Below are 15,870 nucleotides of genomic sequence, written 5' to 3'. Positions count from 1 at the left end.
GGCTTCGACACGTACTTCTCCGCGTACCCCATCGAGAAACAAAGGCATTGTCACTGACAAGTCAAGCAGTCTTGAAGAGACACATAATCAGTTCAGCCACAAGGCCTCATGGGACAATGACTCAATTCGAGTTTTCCTACAGTTGATTGCAAATGAGATTACTAAAGGAAATCGCCCTTTCCTAGTCCTCAGCCAAGCAGGGTACAAGTCCTTGGCAAGGAAATTTGAGAAAAAAACAGGAAGAAAACATGGATAGAAACAGTTGAAGAATAAGTACATGAGCTTGAAAAAGCAGTGGCAAGCGTGGACAAAGTTAATGGATTCAAGCAAAGGAGTGTCAGGGATAGGCTTTGACAGTGACACCGGTATGTTTCAGGCACATGAGGAGTGGTGGGACAAGATGGAATCGGTAAGTACATGTACAAACAAGTTTCATATTTGTCATTTACCAGTACATGTTTGGTAGTTTGTAGTTCAATTTTAATTATTTATATGAAATGTAATGTAATTCTCTTTCATATATCTGTATTTCTGCAGGTAAACAAGATGTATGCCAAGTTCAGGAAAAAATCCTTGGAACATCGTGAGTTGATGGAGACGGTCTTCATGGGGACATCAACTACTGGTAAGCACCACTGGACCCCGGGAGAGAAACTTGCTGAAGCTGTTGACGACTCATCTGATTCAGCACACAGTTTGGGAGCCTAGCCATTTGCTGATCCGATACCCGCAGGAGTGCAGGACGTGGATTCAGATTCTTCACTAGAGCATGTTCCGATTGAAAAGGGGAAAAGGAGAAAGACGCCATCAAGCAGTGTTTCAAAGTCCAAGAAGGCAACAAGTGGAGCATCAGTTATTGCGGAAAGCATGAACAATCTAACAGATGTGGTGTGTACGAAGAATCAGCAGGTCACGGTGAGGCACCTCATAGGCAACGAATCGCTGTATACTATTTCAGAGTGCATGCATCGCCTAACGAGTATTCCATCCTTGCTTGGTACGCCGTTATTCCACTTTGCCTCGACACTTATGGATAACGCCGATTTGCGGGAGGTGATGATGTGCCAGCCTGATGACGACTCTATCGTAGGGTGGCTTACACAAAAGCAGCTCTAGTGTACTGCGTCGGCGCCTTTTGCAAACCTGTTTGGGGCTCGCCAGATGTGATGTAGCGGTGTTGAGAGTGTTGAAGATGCCTGTCCTTCTGTTGCATTATGAAAACTTTTACTTATCTTAATGTTGGCACTGTATTAAAACAGGATGTTTGTGTGTGCATGTTTTTATTCCTTTTTTTTGTGGTTTTTATTGCTACCTACGGTTCACAAAACTTTTAGTTCAGTGCATGGGTTGTCGTTCATGGAAGCATGGTTGTGCATGTTTTTGGAGAAATGAATGGGATGCTTTTGTATGTCTATATTATGCAAATTTAATTGGTAGTTTACTTTGACGTCTACTTTTGTGGTTGTTACCACTATCGGCCCCTGGTCGTTGTGAAGTTGAACAGGTTACCAATTTGTGAAACTCATATCACTACGCGTTACTACTGACAGTGGTGACGACATTGCTTACATGAAAACCAATTTTAATATATTTGTTTATTATAATTTTCCAAATAATTTGAGTCAATGAAAGGGAAGCAAACTAATTGACAGAGTGCTACTTTTGTAGGTTTTGCATCAACGAAGATGTAATGAATCCGTGGGATGGAAGCAACAATGACGGAATAAGGGAAATGCTTAATCAAATGGCGGTCCAGGTGCAACAAAAACACAACTGCACATTTCTACAAGTATGCCAGTATGCGACAGAATGGTACGCAAAACACATGGCCAAAACGCCATGTCGCAATTCTATACTGACCGGGAATGCATGGATATCCGAACTATATGCGGGCCATATGGGGCGATTTGAGAAAAATGTTTGCATGCCGAAGGAAGTTTTTGTCGCCTTGTGTGAGACATTAGTAAATGATTTTGGGTTACAAGTCCCGCAACGTCCACATGGCTTAGCTGTTGAAGAAAGCGTTGCAATGTTTATCCATGTGTTGAAAGGGAAGCAAAATCGGGAAATTCAAGAACGGTTCCAACATTCGGGAGAGACTGTGTCTCGGCACGTGCATAACGTATTAACTTCCATGAAAGCGTTCATTGTAGTTCATTGCCGCCCCACATGCAGTCAGCATCGTATGCATTCATACGTGCGGTCTAGACGGAAATACCTACTGTTCAAGGTACTACTGAAAACCATTATTCACATATAAATAAAGAGTGTCAGTTATTTTGTTTTTATTATTAACTGGAGGTGACGTATGGGAAAAACCAAACACTTGTTACCTGTTTAAGCAACAAAAGAAGTGGGTTGTTTGCAGGACTGCATTGGCGCAATAGACGGAACATATGTAAATGCATGGGTTACGGGGCCAGATGCAGCAACATATTTTGGTAGGAAATACTGTCACACGTAAAATATCATGGGCGCAGTGGATTTTGACATGTGTTTCATATTCATTTCGTGCGGATGGGAAGGAAGTATGCATGATAGTCGCATATTCAACGAGATACTAACGAATGATAATGTGCCATTCCCACATCCTGACGAAGGTAACACATGGCCATGAATTAGATTTATAGGGCTATACATTTTTTTTTTCCGGAAATAGCGTTACTTGAAAATGAAGCACAATGTTTGGTTTTCGTGTCATACATTGTTGTCATGTCTGCAGGCAAATATTATCTTGTCGATTCTGGCTATCCAAACCAGATAGGTTACTTAGCACTATTCAAAGGCCACCGTTACCACCAACAAGAATTCTGACGTATTGCACGGAACAGGACGTCAAACACGCTAAGGGAATTATTTAACAAAGTGCACTCGTCCTTACGCAGTGTGGTGGAACGCACTTTCGGTGCCTGAAAAAATCGATGGGGGTGTATTCGAGACATGCCTCAGTATGACTTTGCAAATGTGCAAGCTCAGTTAGTAGGTGCGTCAATGGCATTACATAATTATATACGGCGAAACACATGTAACCCAAAGATTGTGCACCCAATCTGTGATGAGGAAGAGGCTATGACAATAGTAAATGCCATACTAGAAGTTGAACATGACGATGATGGTTTAATGGTTGGGGATGAGGACCCCCATATCGCATTGGTGCGCCTTCACATACGCGACAAATTATGTTACATGCGTAGTAACGGAATGTTAGGAAATATATAATAGTCGAATTAATTTTCGTATGGTTGTAACATTACTAATGACACACGTGGAACAGACTGTATTCAAAAAAATGTATCATGTATAATATGTATGAGTTTCCACGGGAATGTAGCCCCTTCCAGTTGGTGCTGTGCCTAACTTTGAAAAACCAAAATCCAAGGTAGATATTTTTTTTTTCGAAAAACAAAAAAAGGTGAAACAAATAACAAAAAATAAAAAAGAAAACTAATACAGAAATGGCCATGGGTGACGTCAATTAAAAACATAAAAACAAAAGTTGAAAACAACAAGAAAACCAAAATAGACCCTCATTTTTTGTCATGTGCCACGGCAATATATGATTTTCCACTGTATTTTGAATAATTGAAAAAAAAAAACATTTTTCCAAACAAAATAACCAACCGAAATTAGCATTGCCACGTAATTTACAAATAAATAAAACAGATAAAAACACATTTGTCAAATATAAAAACAAATTACTGTATACAAATTAAAAAAAATTACAGAAACGTAAATTAAAAAAAGAAGAACCACAAACATAGGCGTCATCCAAAAAAAAAAGGAAAAAAAAAAGAAAAAAACAGAAATTACCATTTGCCACGTCATTTACAAATAAATAAAACGAGAGAAAATCCATTTTTTAAATATAAAAACAAATTAATGTGAGTGAATAAGACAATGACAAAATCGTAAATTTTGAAAAAATAACGACAAAATTACGCCACATTCAAAAACATTTAAAAAAAAAACATGAAAACATAAATTATCATTCACGACGTAATTTACAAATAAATGAAACACATACATAAAAAAAAAAAATTTGTATACCAATAAAAATAAAGAACAAGAACTAATTAATGTAAAAAAAAAAAAACAAAAAAAAGACAAAAACATAAATTTAAAAAAAAAAATTCGAAAAATTTAAGCAAACCCAAAATAAAAAAAAAGTAATAGAGAAAAAAAAGATAAGCAAAATACGAAAAATCCAAACCCAAAATAAACAAATTAAAAGAAAAAAATAAATAAAGCAAAATATGCCAAATTCAAATCCAAAATAAAAAAAAAATTAAAAAATTTAAGCAAAATTCGCCAGATCGAAACCCAAAATAAAAAACAAAAAAAATTAAGCAAAAAATGCCAAATCCAAATCAAAAAAAATAAAATAAAAATTTAATCAAAATATGCCAAATCGAAACCCAACATAAAAAAAAAACAAAAAAAAAAACCAAAATATGTCAAATCCAAACCCAAAAAAAAAAAAACATTTAAGCAAAATACGCCAAATCTAAACCCAAATTTAAAAAAAAAATAAAAAAATTAAGCAAAATATGCCAAATCCAAATCCAAAATAAAAAATTAAAAAAAAAGGGCAAAATGGGCAGTTTGGTAATTTGACAGGAAGACATCTCACCAAAAAGCCAAAATGCTAAAAAAGTCAAAAAATCCTTCCCAAACCAGGCTTTTTAGCCCCAGGCTAAAATAATCAAAAAAATCAAAAAATTAAAAAGCCAACCCATTTTCCAAACGGAGGCTTAGTTAGAACACAAAAGGCCCATTACAAATTTGACTCATTGTAGCAATAACTGTGAGTCTCCTTGTTCACTCTTTCTCTGTCCTAAATTTATTTATTTTTGGAAGTAATTTTTTAGTAAATCCTTTTTCTAAGAGTTATATTTCATACAATCCAAAACATTTTAGAGTATTCTATTAAGTCCTATTCATTGTACAAAGACCAAAAACGCCTCAAGCCAATATGTGTGTTTCATATATTTGAATCAATAACTCTCTCTCTCTCTCTCTCTCTCTTCTACGAATATCATGTGGAAAATCTCTCAACCTTATTCCTTCATATATTTCTTGGGTTAGAACACTTCTAAATGTGATTTATTAATAAAAATCCCATTATTTTTTTTGTACCCTAATTATTTTTAAAATTCATTGCTTTTTAATTTTTTTTTATTTGAAGACTTTCCTCATTAATCAAGTATTATTTTTTTTGTTTATTATTGAATTAATTGCTCTTTTTTTTAAAAAATTTTTTTATTTGAGGACTTTGCTGAATTTTGATTTCTGCCTTCAATCTATTAGTGCCCTAATTTTTAATCTAATTTTTTAGAGATAATTTTGTTAATTTTTATTTAATTTAAAATTTGCCATCCTTTTCTTAAATAAGATATTCTCTTCAATTGTTCATGAATTTCTATTGTTTCTTTGGACTGTGAGTTGAATTTTTATTGTGTTTCAAATAATCTATATGGGTTGAATATCTATTCAATTTGGATTGATTACTACAATCATAGTTCAGTTCTTAAAAGGTATATTTCTAGATGTGAAAAAGTAACAAAGAAGCAAAAAATAAAAAAATTAAGGACTATTCACACACAAATCTTAATTTATGAATTTATACTTCATTTTTTTTCTTTTGATTCAAAAAACTGATACTCCATTAAGTATTAACTAAGATTTTTTAGACTTTCAAGTCCCATTAAATTTTTAATAGTTAGAATTGCCCTTTAAATAATGATCGTTCATCATTTATGATTATCTATAAAGGAATATAATGATTTGACATTTATTTTAATTTTTAAAACTTTAAAATATTAACTTTTAAATTGAAAAAACTAAAAAAAAATTATGTGGAAAAAAAAAAAACTACCCAAATTACTAAGCAAAAATTAGTCAGATCAATTTAGTAATTTCCACATGAAGGACTGGTTCAATCATTTTGTAAGCAAATTACTACATGAAGGACTTTTAATCATTTTTTAAGCAAAGTCAGAGTTGATGTGTCGCCTTTCCTAATAAATGAAATGAAATTGTTGCAATCTTGACTTGAAGAATGAGGAGTAATTTCTGTTTCAGGATTCTGTTTTTAGCCAAAAACAAAAAATAACCATGATAATAGCTTTGGCCTATTTCATGAAGTAGGTTAAAAATTGATTTTTTAATTTTTTATTAATTTTTTTTTTTTAAAAAATGTGTAAAAAAAATAGAGAGATGATATAAATAAAAAAAAAATCAAAAAGCCAAAAAATTTACTTTTAACCAATTACCCAAAATAGGAAATTATTGATCAGGTGAACTAAAAAACAAAAAAGTCAAAAACCAACACTTTTTCTCTAAATTATAATCATTTCAAATTCATCAAATCAACTATAAAAAAAGTGAATCATCTTTACAAATATAACTTTTTTTAATCAGACTAAAATAATCTAAAAGTCAAAAAGTAACTAAAAAAAGTCAATTTTCCAAACGATTGTGATGTCCCAAAATTTGAAGACACCATATTAAGATTGTAGAGGGTCAGAAATTAAACTCTAAACTAAGTATGGACTCAAGCACTAAGATCATCCTGAGAAGGCGACCAGGGATAAGAAAGGAGTGTGGGCCAAAGCCCAAAGGAAGTGGGCCAACAAGTGGGCCGAGGCAAGTCTGACCCACCAAGGCTCTAGATGGACTCAGCGAGAAAAAATGCCCAAGTCAAGTTGCAGAGGCAACACTTGTAGCGGTGAAGTTAAGGAGGAAACATGTGTAGCAGCAGAGTTACTGAGGCACTTTGCCTCAACGCCGCCATTCCTATTAATTTCAGTTCTGCCGGCAGTCGAAGTTGCCAAGAGAGCATGTGCAGTGGCAGAGTTGCTGAGGCACTTTTGTCTCAGTGCCGCCATTCTAAGTATCTTCGGTGCTGCCGCCATTCCAAGTAATGTCGGTGTCACGAACATCTGGAGTTGCCGAGGAAAAGAGAAGATTGAGGTAACTAAGTTGTTGAGGCAATACTTGCAGTGCCCAAGTTACGGAGGTATTCTGTCGGCGCCGCCATCTCTAATATCTTCGGCATGCCGTTTGGACTTGCCGTGGGAAATGACTACTGCAACAACTAAGTTGTAGAGGGAATATCTTGCCAAGGTAATAGCAGCCTTTGAGAGAGGTTTTCCTCTGCAAGCAGAGGCTAATGCCTGGCGCTGATAGCAGGCCCCACACTTCATTTAACTTGGTGCTGATAGTAGGCCCCAAGACTTGCTGGTTGGAGCTGATAGCAGGTCCAGAGGTACCAGTTTACCGCGGCGATCCCGCGAAGGTGGGAGCAGGGTAGCCCGAGCATAAGGGACTCCCTTTCCATTACCCAGGTCATGGACCTGCCTTGGTCGCACAAGCAGGACTAAGGAAGCCTCTTTGGGCTTGGTACTAAGGCATAGCATGGTTGATAGCAGGCTTAGCTGTGGCCTTCACCCTGGGAAGCTGGGGAGTTTGTGGTTAGGTAGAGGCTTCGCTGAGGTGGACGCGAATGTAGTCGATAGCAGACTAATAGAGTCCTAAGAATGCATGTACTGGTCAAACAGAACCGAGAAGGCAGGTGCAGTGGCAAGGTTCACCGCTGCAAGTGCGCGTGCTGAGGTTCAAGTTGATAAGGCAAGTGCAAAGGCAAACACTCCTGCTGTAACTGCACTTGCTGAGGCTCAAAAGGGAGTTGCAGCGCCAAACACTCTCGTCGCAACCACACTTGATGAGGCTCAAAAAAAGTAGTTGCGGAAGCAAACAGATAGCATTACATGTGATCCTCTACAGAGGGACACGTGGCACCTTTAGCTTGGTGGCTCAAGGCATAATATTCCATGTGATCCTCTAGGACACATGTCTTCTCTCTATTCGGCCACTTGGTGTCCTCTTGGTACTAAGGAAAAGCCTATAAATAGGACCCATTTCCCAAGGTTCAAGAGGAGAAATTTTGGAGATTTGGGGGAGATGTTGCCCAATTTGGTACTGCCATACACTTTTTCTTGAGCCACTTGCTTCACCCTCACCTAGCTACACACTCTCCAATTCCCAGATAGTTGATGCCGTTCATTCTCAAGCCACTTCCACCATCAGTGGACCATTAGCATAGTTTTGCCTCTCTAATCACCTCTTTAACCTTGAACCCCCTACATGTCTGGCGACTCACTGGGGAGGCTGCTTTTTTGATAGGTCATACCCGCAGTGGCTTACATACTTCACTGGAAAAGATGGCAGAGGAAGAAGTTCAACAACCCCCACGACAACAAGGCTCTTCCAATGGCGGAGCAACACATGTGGAGGACCGTGACCACAATGTCGTGGTTGAGGCAGTTCAGTCACTCCAGGATACACAGAGGGAGATCCTGGCAGCTTTGCAAACTCTCACTGAGGCTATTATGGCCATGACTTCTAAACCAGCTCCAGTGTAAGCACCTCCACCTGTAGCAGTCCTAAACCCAGTGCCCAATTTGTTCCCTGAGGTTCGGGCTCCGATCTAGGTGCCTCTGGTGGTACCTCAGGCGAATGGTACAACCGCCGGTTCAGCTACCCAGGAGTAGATTGGACCATTCCAACCCACTCACTTTGTTACTCCATCCGATGTACAAGCTATGCTCAAGCAAGAGCGCAGCAAGACACAACTGCTATCTCTCCCAGACCCAGATGTGAAGCCCCCATACTCTCTAGAGATATTGACCATGCCTTACCCAACTGGGTATACAGTTCCCAAGTTTATTAAGTTTGATGGGAAACAAGGCAATGCCAGAGAACACGTGGTCAGGTTAATTGAAACTCTTGGTGTCCATGGCAGTGACCACTTTCTGTGCCTTCAGAAGTTCTCCAAATCACTTACTGAAAGAGCCTACAGTTGGTATGTGAACTTGGCTCCCAACTCAATCAAGAGTTGGAAGGAGATGGTGAACAAGTTCCACACGAAGTTCTTCCAAGTCCAGGAGAAAGTTACAACCCTCATACTTGGGGAGACATCCAAAAAGAAGGCGAAGATATACTGGTCTACGTTAAGCGGTTCCAAGACAAGGCGATTGTCTGTCATGAACCAGTGGATGAAGCTCACTTAGTCAGCATATGTGTGCCGGGTGCCATATGCGACTACAAGATTTTTTTGGTGAACCATAATCTGCCTACCTTTTCAGCCTTGATTGAGGCAGTCAGAAATCTCAGTACCTCTGGTCCTTTATACAGATCTCGTGACAGCCACCGCTACTTCCGCAGTAGTAGAGTTTCTACGATAACCTCCGCAGGAGGGAGCCGCTCGCAAGCAGAGGCTTCGTCCTCTCGACAGAGGAAGAGTTATGAAGACAGGAATCCGTATCCCTGTAGCCTTGAGAATGTTAAGGCCTTGGTTAAAGAATGGGTCGCTGATGGTGAACTTTCTTTACCTCTGGTTGATGTTACTCTAACCAAGAAGGACAAAGAAAGCCTAGATTACTGTGTTTATCACAGAACCACCAGACACCCTACCAGGGATTGTTGGACATTAAAAAATATCTTCAAAAAGAAAGTTGACGCGAATGAGCTGAAGTTCAAAGATGCCGGTAATCGTAACGTACGAAAGGACCCTTATCCTAATCACAAGGAGAAGGGGAAGAATGTACACATGATCAGCTACCTTGGTCCTGTGTGTGATCAAATGCACATGGCATCCTACTATAATGAGTTAGAAGAAATTGCAACTAGCTAGCTCCCTGAAACAGCACCAGCAGAGGTGAAATTCGCTGAGGATACTCATGCTCAAGCCTTGCAAAATTCTGTTAAGTTTCGCACCTTCTTTGACCAATTGGGGCTGAGCCAAGCTGCCATGATGGAAGCAACAAAGGCTCTTATCAGCATCTCTGAAGTGCACCATGCTGAAGTTGTTAAGGCCAAGGAATATGTACCTCGGCGTATCCAGGAAGATTATGGGGCCATTACCTTTTTAGATGCAGACAGAGCATACCCATTTCCCCATAACCGTCCTCTTTTTGTCACAGCTTATATCAATGACGTGGAGTTCAAGTGTGTTTTCCTCGATGGTGGGGCGTCCATAAACATTATTGCTGCTGACACCTTCGCAAAGGCTGGCATCCCGGAGTCCAGAATAGTTCGCCAACCCATTATTGTAACCAGTTTTCGTGGTGAGAAAAAGGTCATTAAGGGCCATGTTGTAGTGGACTTAGCAGTTGGCGAGATTCGTTCCGCGACTAAATTCTATGTGATTGATGCAGATACGAATTACTACATGATACTTGGCAGAGCTTGGATGCACGGATATGGGGTTATCCCATCCAGCTATCACCAATGTGTGAAGGCAAAATTGGGAAAATGCACAGTTACCATAAATGCATCTGAAAAGCCATTCAGAGTGGAAAACGCACACTATTTAGATGTAGTTTTCTTTACTGAGTTGTCAACGGATGAAACTCCAAGGATTAGAAAAATTGCAAGGGTAAAATTGTCGAAGTGGGAAAACATTCGAGATGTAAAGGTTGCTCTAGAAAGTAGTGGACAGAAAAGGAGCAGCGAATCCACAAGTCCTCCCCCCAAAATTGTCAAGGTGTGCGAGGACGGCAAGATAGTTTACTACCTATGACGGTCTTGGGGGCCAGACTTCATACCTTGGGAGGAAGGCCCCGAGACAAATAAATGTGATGGTGATGAGCCTCGAGAGGGGTTGGTGGAAATGCTTGAGCTTGTCCTTGAATGCATGCAAGATAGGCCTAAACCCCAACAGGAGGAACTTGCTGAGGTTAACCTCAGTGACTCACCTTGGCAGAGCAAGCCGATGTTTATCAGTAATACAATGGGTCCAGTAGCTAAGGCAGAATTGATAATACTACTAAAGCAATGCAGTGATGTCTTTGCTTGGACATATGATGAGATACCTGGTCTTGACCCATCCCTCGTCACTCATCATCTGGACACTTTTCCCAACTCTAAACCGATCAAGTAGCACGTTCGAAAGTATCACGCTGATCTTGAAGCAAAGATTAAAGCAGAGGTAGAAAAGTTGTAGAGGGCCAAGTTCATTGAGCCTATACAATATCCAACTTGGCTAGCAAATATTATTCCTGTGCAGAAGAAGAATGGTCAAATCAGGGTCTGTGTAGACTTTTGTGACTTGAATAAGGCTTGCCCGAAAGATGAGTTTCCATTACCCCATGTCGATACACTTGTTGATTCAACTGCGAGCCATCAGATGTTCTCTTTCATTGATGGGTTTAGTGGTTATAACCAGATCAAAATGGCACCAGAAGATGCAGAATAGACAGTCTTCAGAACGCCTTTAGGAAATTTTTTCTATATGGTGATGCCCTTTGGTTTGAAAAACGTGGGGACAACCTACCAACGGGCTATGACTGCAGTGTTCCATGACATGTTGCACCATGAAGTGGAAGTATATGTGGATGATCTGGTGGTCAAGTCTACTAAGGCAAACCGCCACCTCTATGGCTTGAAAAAGGTTTTTTAGCACTGCCGCAAATTCTGCCTCAAAATGAACCCTCTCAAGTGTGCCTTTGGAGTTACCGCTGGAAAGTTCCTTGGCTTCCTTGTACACCAACGGGGGATTGAAGTAGATGGAGACAAGATCAAGCCAATCATGGAGATGCCTCCGCCACATTCTCAAAAAGCTCTGAAGAAATTCCTAGGCAAAGTGTCATACCTCAGGAGGTTTATTCCAGCTCTTGCTGAGATAACCTTTCCCTTTGGGACACTGCTGAAAGGGAACCACAAGTTTGAATGGTTGCAAGAACACCAACAGGCATTTGATATGGTGAAGCAAGCCCTTACCTCCCCACTTACAATGATTGCCCCATAGCCTGAAAAGCCTCTGTTACTGTACCTGACCTCTACTCCGCAGTCTATTGGAGCCCTACTCGTCCAAGACATAGATGGCATTGAGAAGCTAGTCTATTACATCAGTCGCAAAGTCAATGGTGTCGAATCGTGATATACCCCAATTGTGAGGCATTGCCTAGCCTTAATCTTCACAGTGCAGAAGTTACGCCACTACTTTTTGGCACACCCGATCTAGGTTGTGACTCGGAGTGATCCCGTTCGCTACTTGCTGAGCAAGCCTGCTTTGATTGGGAGAATGGCAAGATGGCTCTTGGCTCTAGCAGAATATGATATCACTTGTGTTACTTCCAAGATCATCAAGAGCCAAGCACTTGCAGACTTACTGGCCCAATTCCCATCCGGTGAACATGAACTTGCAGAGGTATCCCTACCAGGTGAGGTCAATGTATCAGCAGCTGCAGTTGAAACTTATTGGGACTTAAAATTTCATGGAGCCTCCAGAGCTGGGAAAGGTGGAGCTGGCAAACCACTAACTAGTCAAGAAGGGGGGAAGTTCCATCTATTATATAAGCTTGACTTTGAATGTTCAAACAATGAGGCTGAATATGAAGCGCTAATACTGGGTCTGATAGCCGCCCAAAAGAAGGGCATCCACAAGTTAAAAATCTGGGGCGACTCCAAGTTGTCAAGCAAACGATGGGTGTTTTTGCCTTGAAGGAGCCTCTGTTGGCCCCATATCGCACTATAGTTCAAAGGTTGCTCACTCAGTTTGATGATGTCCAAATCCAGCATACCCCTCGAACACATAACCGTTTTCCCGATGCCTTGGCTACACTGGGGGCAAAGGTGGAGATACCAGATGATAGAATAGCTATCGTCATCGAGAAAAGGACAACACCAGTGATGCTAATTGAAGAACATGCAGAGGAAGATGCTGAGGGGTGGAAAGCAAATATAATCCAACAGTTGAAAACTGGACAGGGAGCAATCAGACCAGCAGAACTTGCATCATTTCTGCTCCTCAAAGGAGAGTTGTATTTTTGCGATCCCAACAACTTGCTGGCAAGGTGCGTCGGTAGGCAAGAAGCAACTGACAAACTTAAGCAGATCCATGCTAAGTCTTGTGGAGATGGAGACATCAGTCTATACCGACAGATACATAGGCAAGGGTACTACTTGCCAGAGATGGAAAAAGAAAGTATTGAATTGCAGAAGCAATGCGCAAAATGTCAGTCCCATCCTAAGGAAGAGGAAGCCCATTTCTTAAGCAGTGAAGAATGGAGGCAGCCATATATCGACTAACTTAGGAATGGCATACTGCCTGAGAACAAAGCCGATGCAATCAGAGTCAAGAGGCGAGCCCTCCGCTTCTTCCTTAACCAAGGCAAGCTGTATTGAAGAAGCTTTGAAGGGGAACCTTTAGTGTGCTTATCAAAAAATGAGGCAAACAAGGTGTTTGGGGAAGCCCATAAGACAGAGCATCAAGGAGGACAACGATTATATGGACATCTCATTTACCTCGGCTACTACTGGCCAACAATGGAAGAAGATGCTAAAAACTTTGTGAGGAGATGCCATCCCTGTCAGAAGTTTTGGGAATTTGATACATGCACCAGTGTAGACACCCCATTTTTGACCGTCTTTAAGACTTGGACGTCATCGTTTGAACACTCGATGATTACCCTTGTTTGTGTTCATCTTGAGTTCTCGGAGGTTTTGGCTACGCGTCTTACCTCGAGACCTCTCGACTTATCTGTTTTGTGTCTGGTTTTGCACCAAACGCTTGTTGTTTTGCTTCCGAGGGTGAGAAGTAGCTTATAGGCCCTCCCCACACCTCACCGACCATGGCTTGAGGCCACCGGCCTTGTTTCCTTGCCACCGGCCATTGGTGATGGCCGGTCGACACTATTGATGGTCGGTCGGCATTATGTTTGGTCGGCCGGCCACTGTTTTTGATCAATCGGCCACTTGTCCTGACCGAGACCTTTTCTTGAGGAAGCTTGAACCTTTTGACCCTTTTTAGCTTCTCCAAGAAGCTTGACCCTTTTTTAGCTTCTCCAAGAAGCTTGACCTTTTTTTTTTAGCTTCTCCAAGAAGCTTGAACCTCTTGACCCCTTTGCCTAGCTTCTCCAAGAAGCTTGGCCCTTTTGCTCTAAGCTTCTAAGAGAAGCTTGGCCTTTTTGCTCAAAGCTTCTAAGAGAAGCTTTGCCCTATTGGTTTCTCTATATAAGGAGAGCCTCTCCTTCCATTTTAGGGGTTGGAAAAATCAGATATATATGATATATATATCACTCCCTCTCTATATCTCCCACTCTCTCTACATTTGTGTGGGTTAGAGGGTCCAAAAGGGTCTTGTTCTTGGCCTATTGCACACTACTTCATAGTCACATACTTTCATCATCACTTGGAGGTTCTTGGAGCTTGTTTTCAGAGGTTGAGGACTGGTTTTTGAGACCTAAAGGCTGCTGGTTCTTGCTGGTCTTCAAAGGTAACTTCTTACCCTCTTTATTCCCCGTTTTTGCACACCCTTTTAGCCTGTCTTCCTTGCCGATTTGGGCTTTGTATATAACATAAAAAAGTTCTATTTTTTTGTATTTAAGATACTTCATTAAGACTACTTTTGTGTTTGGGGTCGTTTACCCCCTCTTAGGCCTTGTTTGGCCCAATTTTTGTGTGGTTTTGGTGAGCTCTGGGACCACCTGTAGACACCCCATTTTTGACCGCCCATAAGACTTGGGCACCACTGATGTTTTGCTTGGCGGAGAAAGGTGTGCTGGGCAAATGTTCATTTTCTTTGGCAAGGAGAGAGGCAAATCCTTCAAAACACTTTGTTTAGGGGTTTGGAGTTAAAGAAGAGAGGAAAGGAGAGGAGAAAGCTAGTTTGGGAAAAGTTCGGCTTGAATCCGGGTAGAAGCGAGTCGAGCAGCCCTCGCTGAATCGGGCTTATCTGTCTGTACACTTGGAGTTTAGCTATGAGGCCACCATCGTCGGAAAGCTTACTTCCGGGGCTTCATTTTGCACTCAAGAATCTCTTAAAGCCAAGTCCGGGTGGGGGAGATATGATTGGTTGAAGTTGGGTATCATCCCGGTTGGATCGAATCTGCGCGGCTTCACCAAAATGGGCATAACTTTTTCCACAGGAGGAATTTTAATGCAAGGTTTGCGCCATTGGAAATCTAACTTCCGGGGTTTCAATTTGGACACCAACCGGCTGTTTTTTGATCTTACCGGCCATCCACCGGCACTATATTTATCCGGCCGGCAATTTATTGTGCCGACCGGCACTTTATTGTGCTGACCGGAAATTTTTGCTAGCCGACGACCTTCCGGAGCATTCTGCAGATTGAGTGGATTCCAGCTGTGGCAGCTGGAATGCACAGAATTGATCCCCCACGCACATGTGTGGTTGTTTTGCACCTTGTGAGTCTTTGAACCCCCTAACCTTCTAGAAGCTTGAACCCTTTGGCCAAGCTTCTTGGAGAAGCTTGGCCAGCTGTTTTAGCTTCCTCTAGAAGCCTTGCATCCCCCTTGAACCCCTTTGACCCTTTCCCTTTACTTAGCTTGTAAGTTAAGTGCTTCCCTTGCCTTATATAAGGACCATTCCTCTCCCTTTGTTTAGGTTGGATGGTTTAAAGCAAAAAACCAGAGATATACCATGTATATCTGATATACATACATACAACCCTTCATCTCTCACTATATCTCTCCCATTCAACCATCAAACACCCTTGTTCTTGGGCCATTTCTTCATCAACTCATAGCACAAGGCATCCAACGCCCATTCCAGCAGCTTGAGGCTGTTCTCCAGAGCTTAGGAGCACCTAAACTTGGTCCAAGAGGTGCTGGTTCATTGGTCTACAAAGGTGAGTCCTCTTCTTCCCTTTTCTAGCCTATTCTTGCATCATATCTAAGCCATAGTTTCTTGCATCTTTGGGCTCCGACCCAAACTGTAACTCATCATATTTTGAGGTCCTCTTCATGTTTGATTGAGGACCTCTTGCTGTTTGAGGACAGTAGCTTGCACTTGCTTCAATATCCTCCTTGAATGCCATAATCTTGCATAGAATTTTTGGCTTGTCT

General features: G+C 41.0%; 2 protein-coding genes across 2 annotated transcripts; both read left to right on the top strand.

Moving 5' to 3' along the window:
* The first annotated feature begins 277 nt into the window (after positions 1-277).
* On the top strand, positions 278-2,814 carry LOC114305794 (uncharacterized). Its single transcript, XM_082876416.1, has 7 exons — positions 278-409; positions 538-625; positions 734-944; positions 1,669-1,756; positions 2,369-2,441; positions 2,526-2,600; positions 2,723-2,814. The coding sequence occupies exons 1-7, from the start codon at positions 278-280 to the stop codon at positions 2,812-2,814; spliced, it is 759 nt and encodes a 252-aa protein (XP_082732542.1).
* A 9,271-nt stretch (positions 2,815-12,085) lies between these two features.
* On the top strand, positions 12,086-13,092 carry LOC145792977 (uncharacterized). Its single transcript, XM_082875334.1, has 2 exons — positions 12,086-12,490; positions 12,580-13,092. Exons 1-2 carry the CDS (start codon positions 12,086-12,088, stop codon positions 13,090-13,092), a joined length of 918 nt encoding a protein of 305 aa, XP_082731460.1.
* Positions 13,093-15,870: the final 2,778 nt, after the last annotated feature.

Source organism: Camellia sinensis, chromosome 1 (genome assembly GCF_055761805.1).
Source record: "Camellia sinensis isolate YWXY chromosome 1, ASM5576180v1, whole genome shotgun sequence".
In the NCBI taxonomy this organism is placed as follows: Eukaryota; Viridiplantae; Streptophyta; class Magnoliopsida; order Ericales; family Theaceae; genus Camellia; species Camellia sinensis.
The sequence above is the reverse complement of the archived record's forward strand: the minus strand, read 5'-3'. Positions and strand labels throughout refer to the sequence as shown.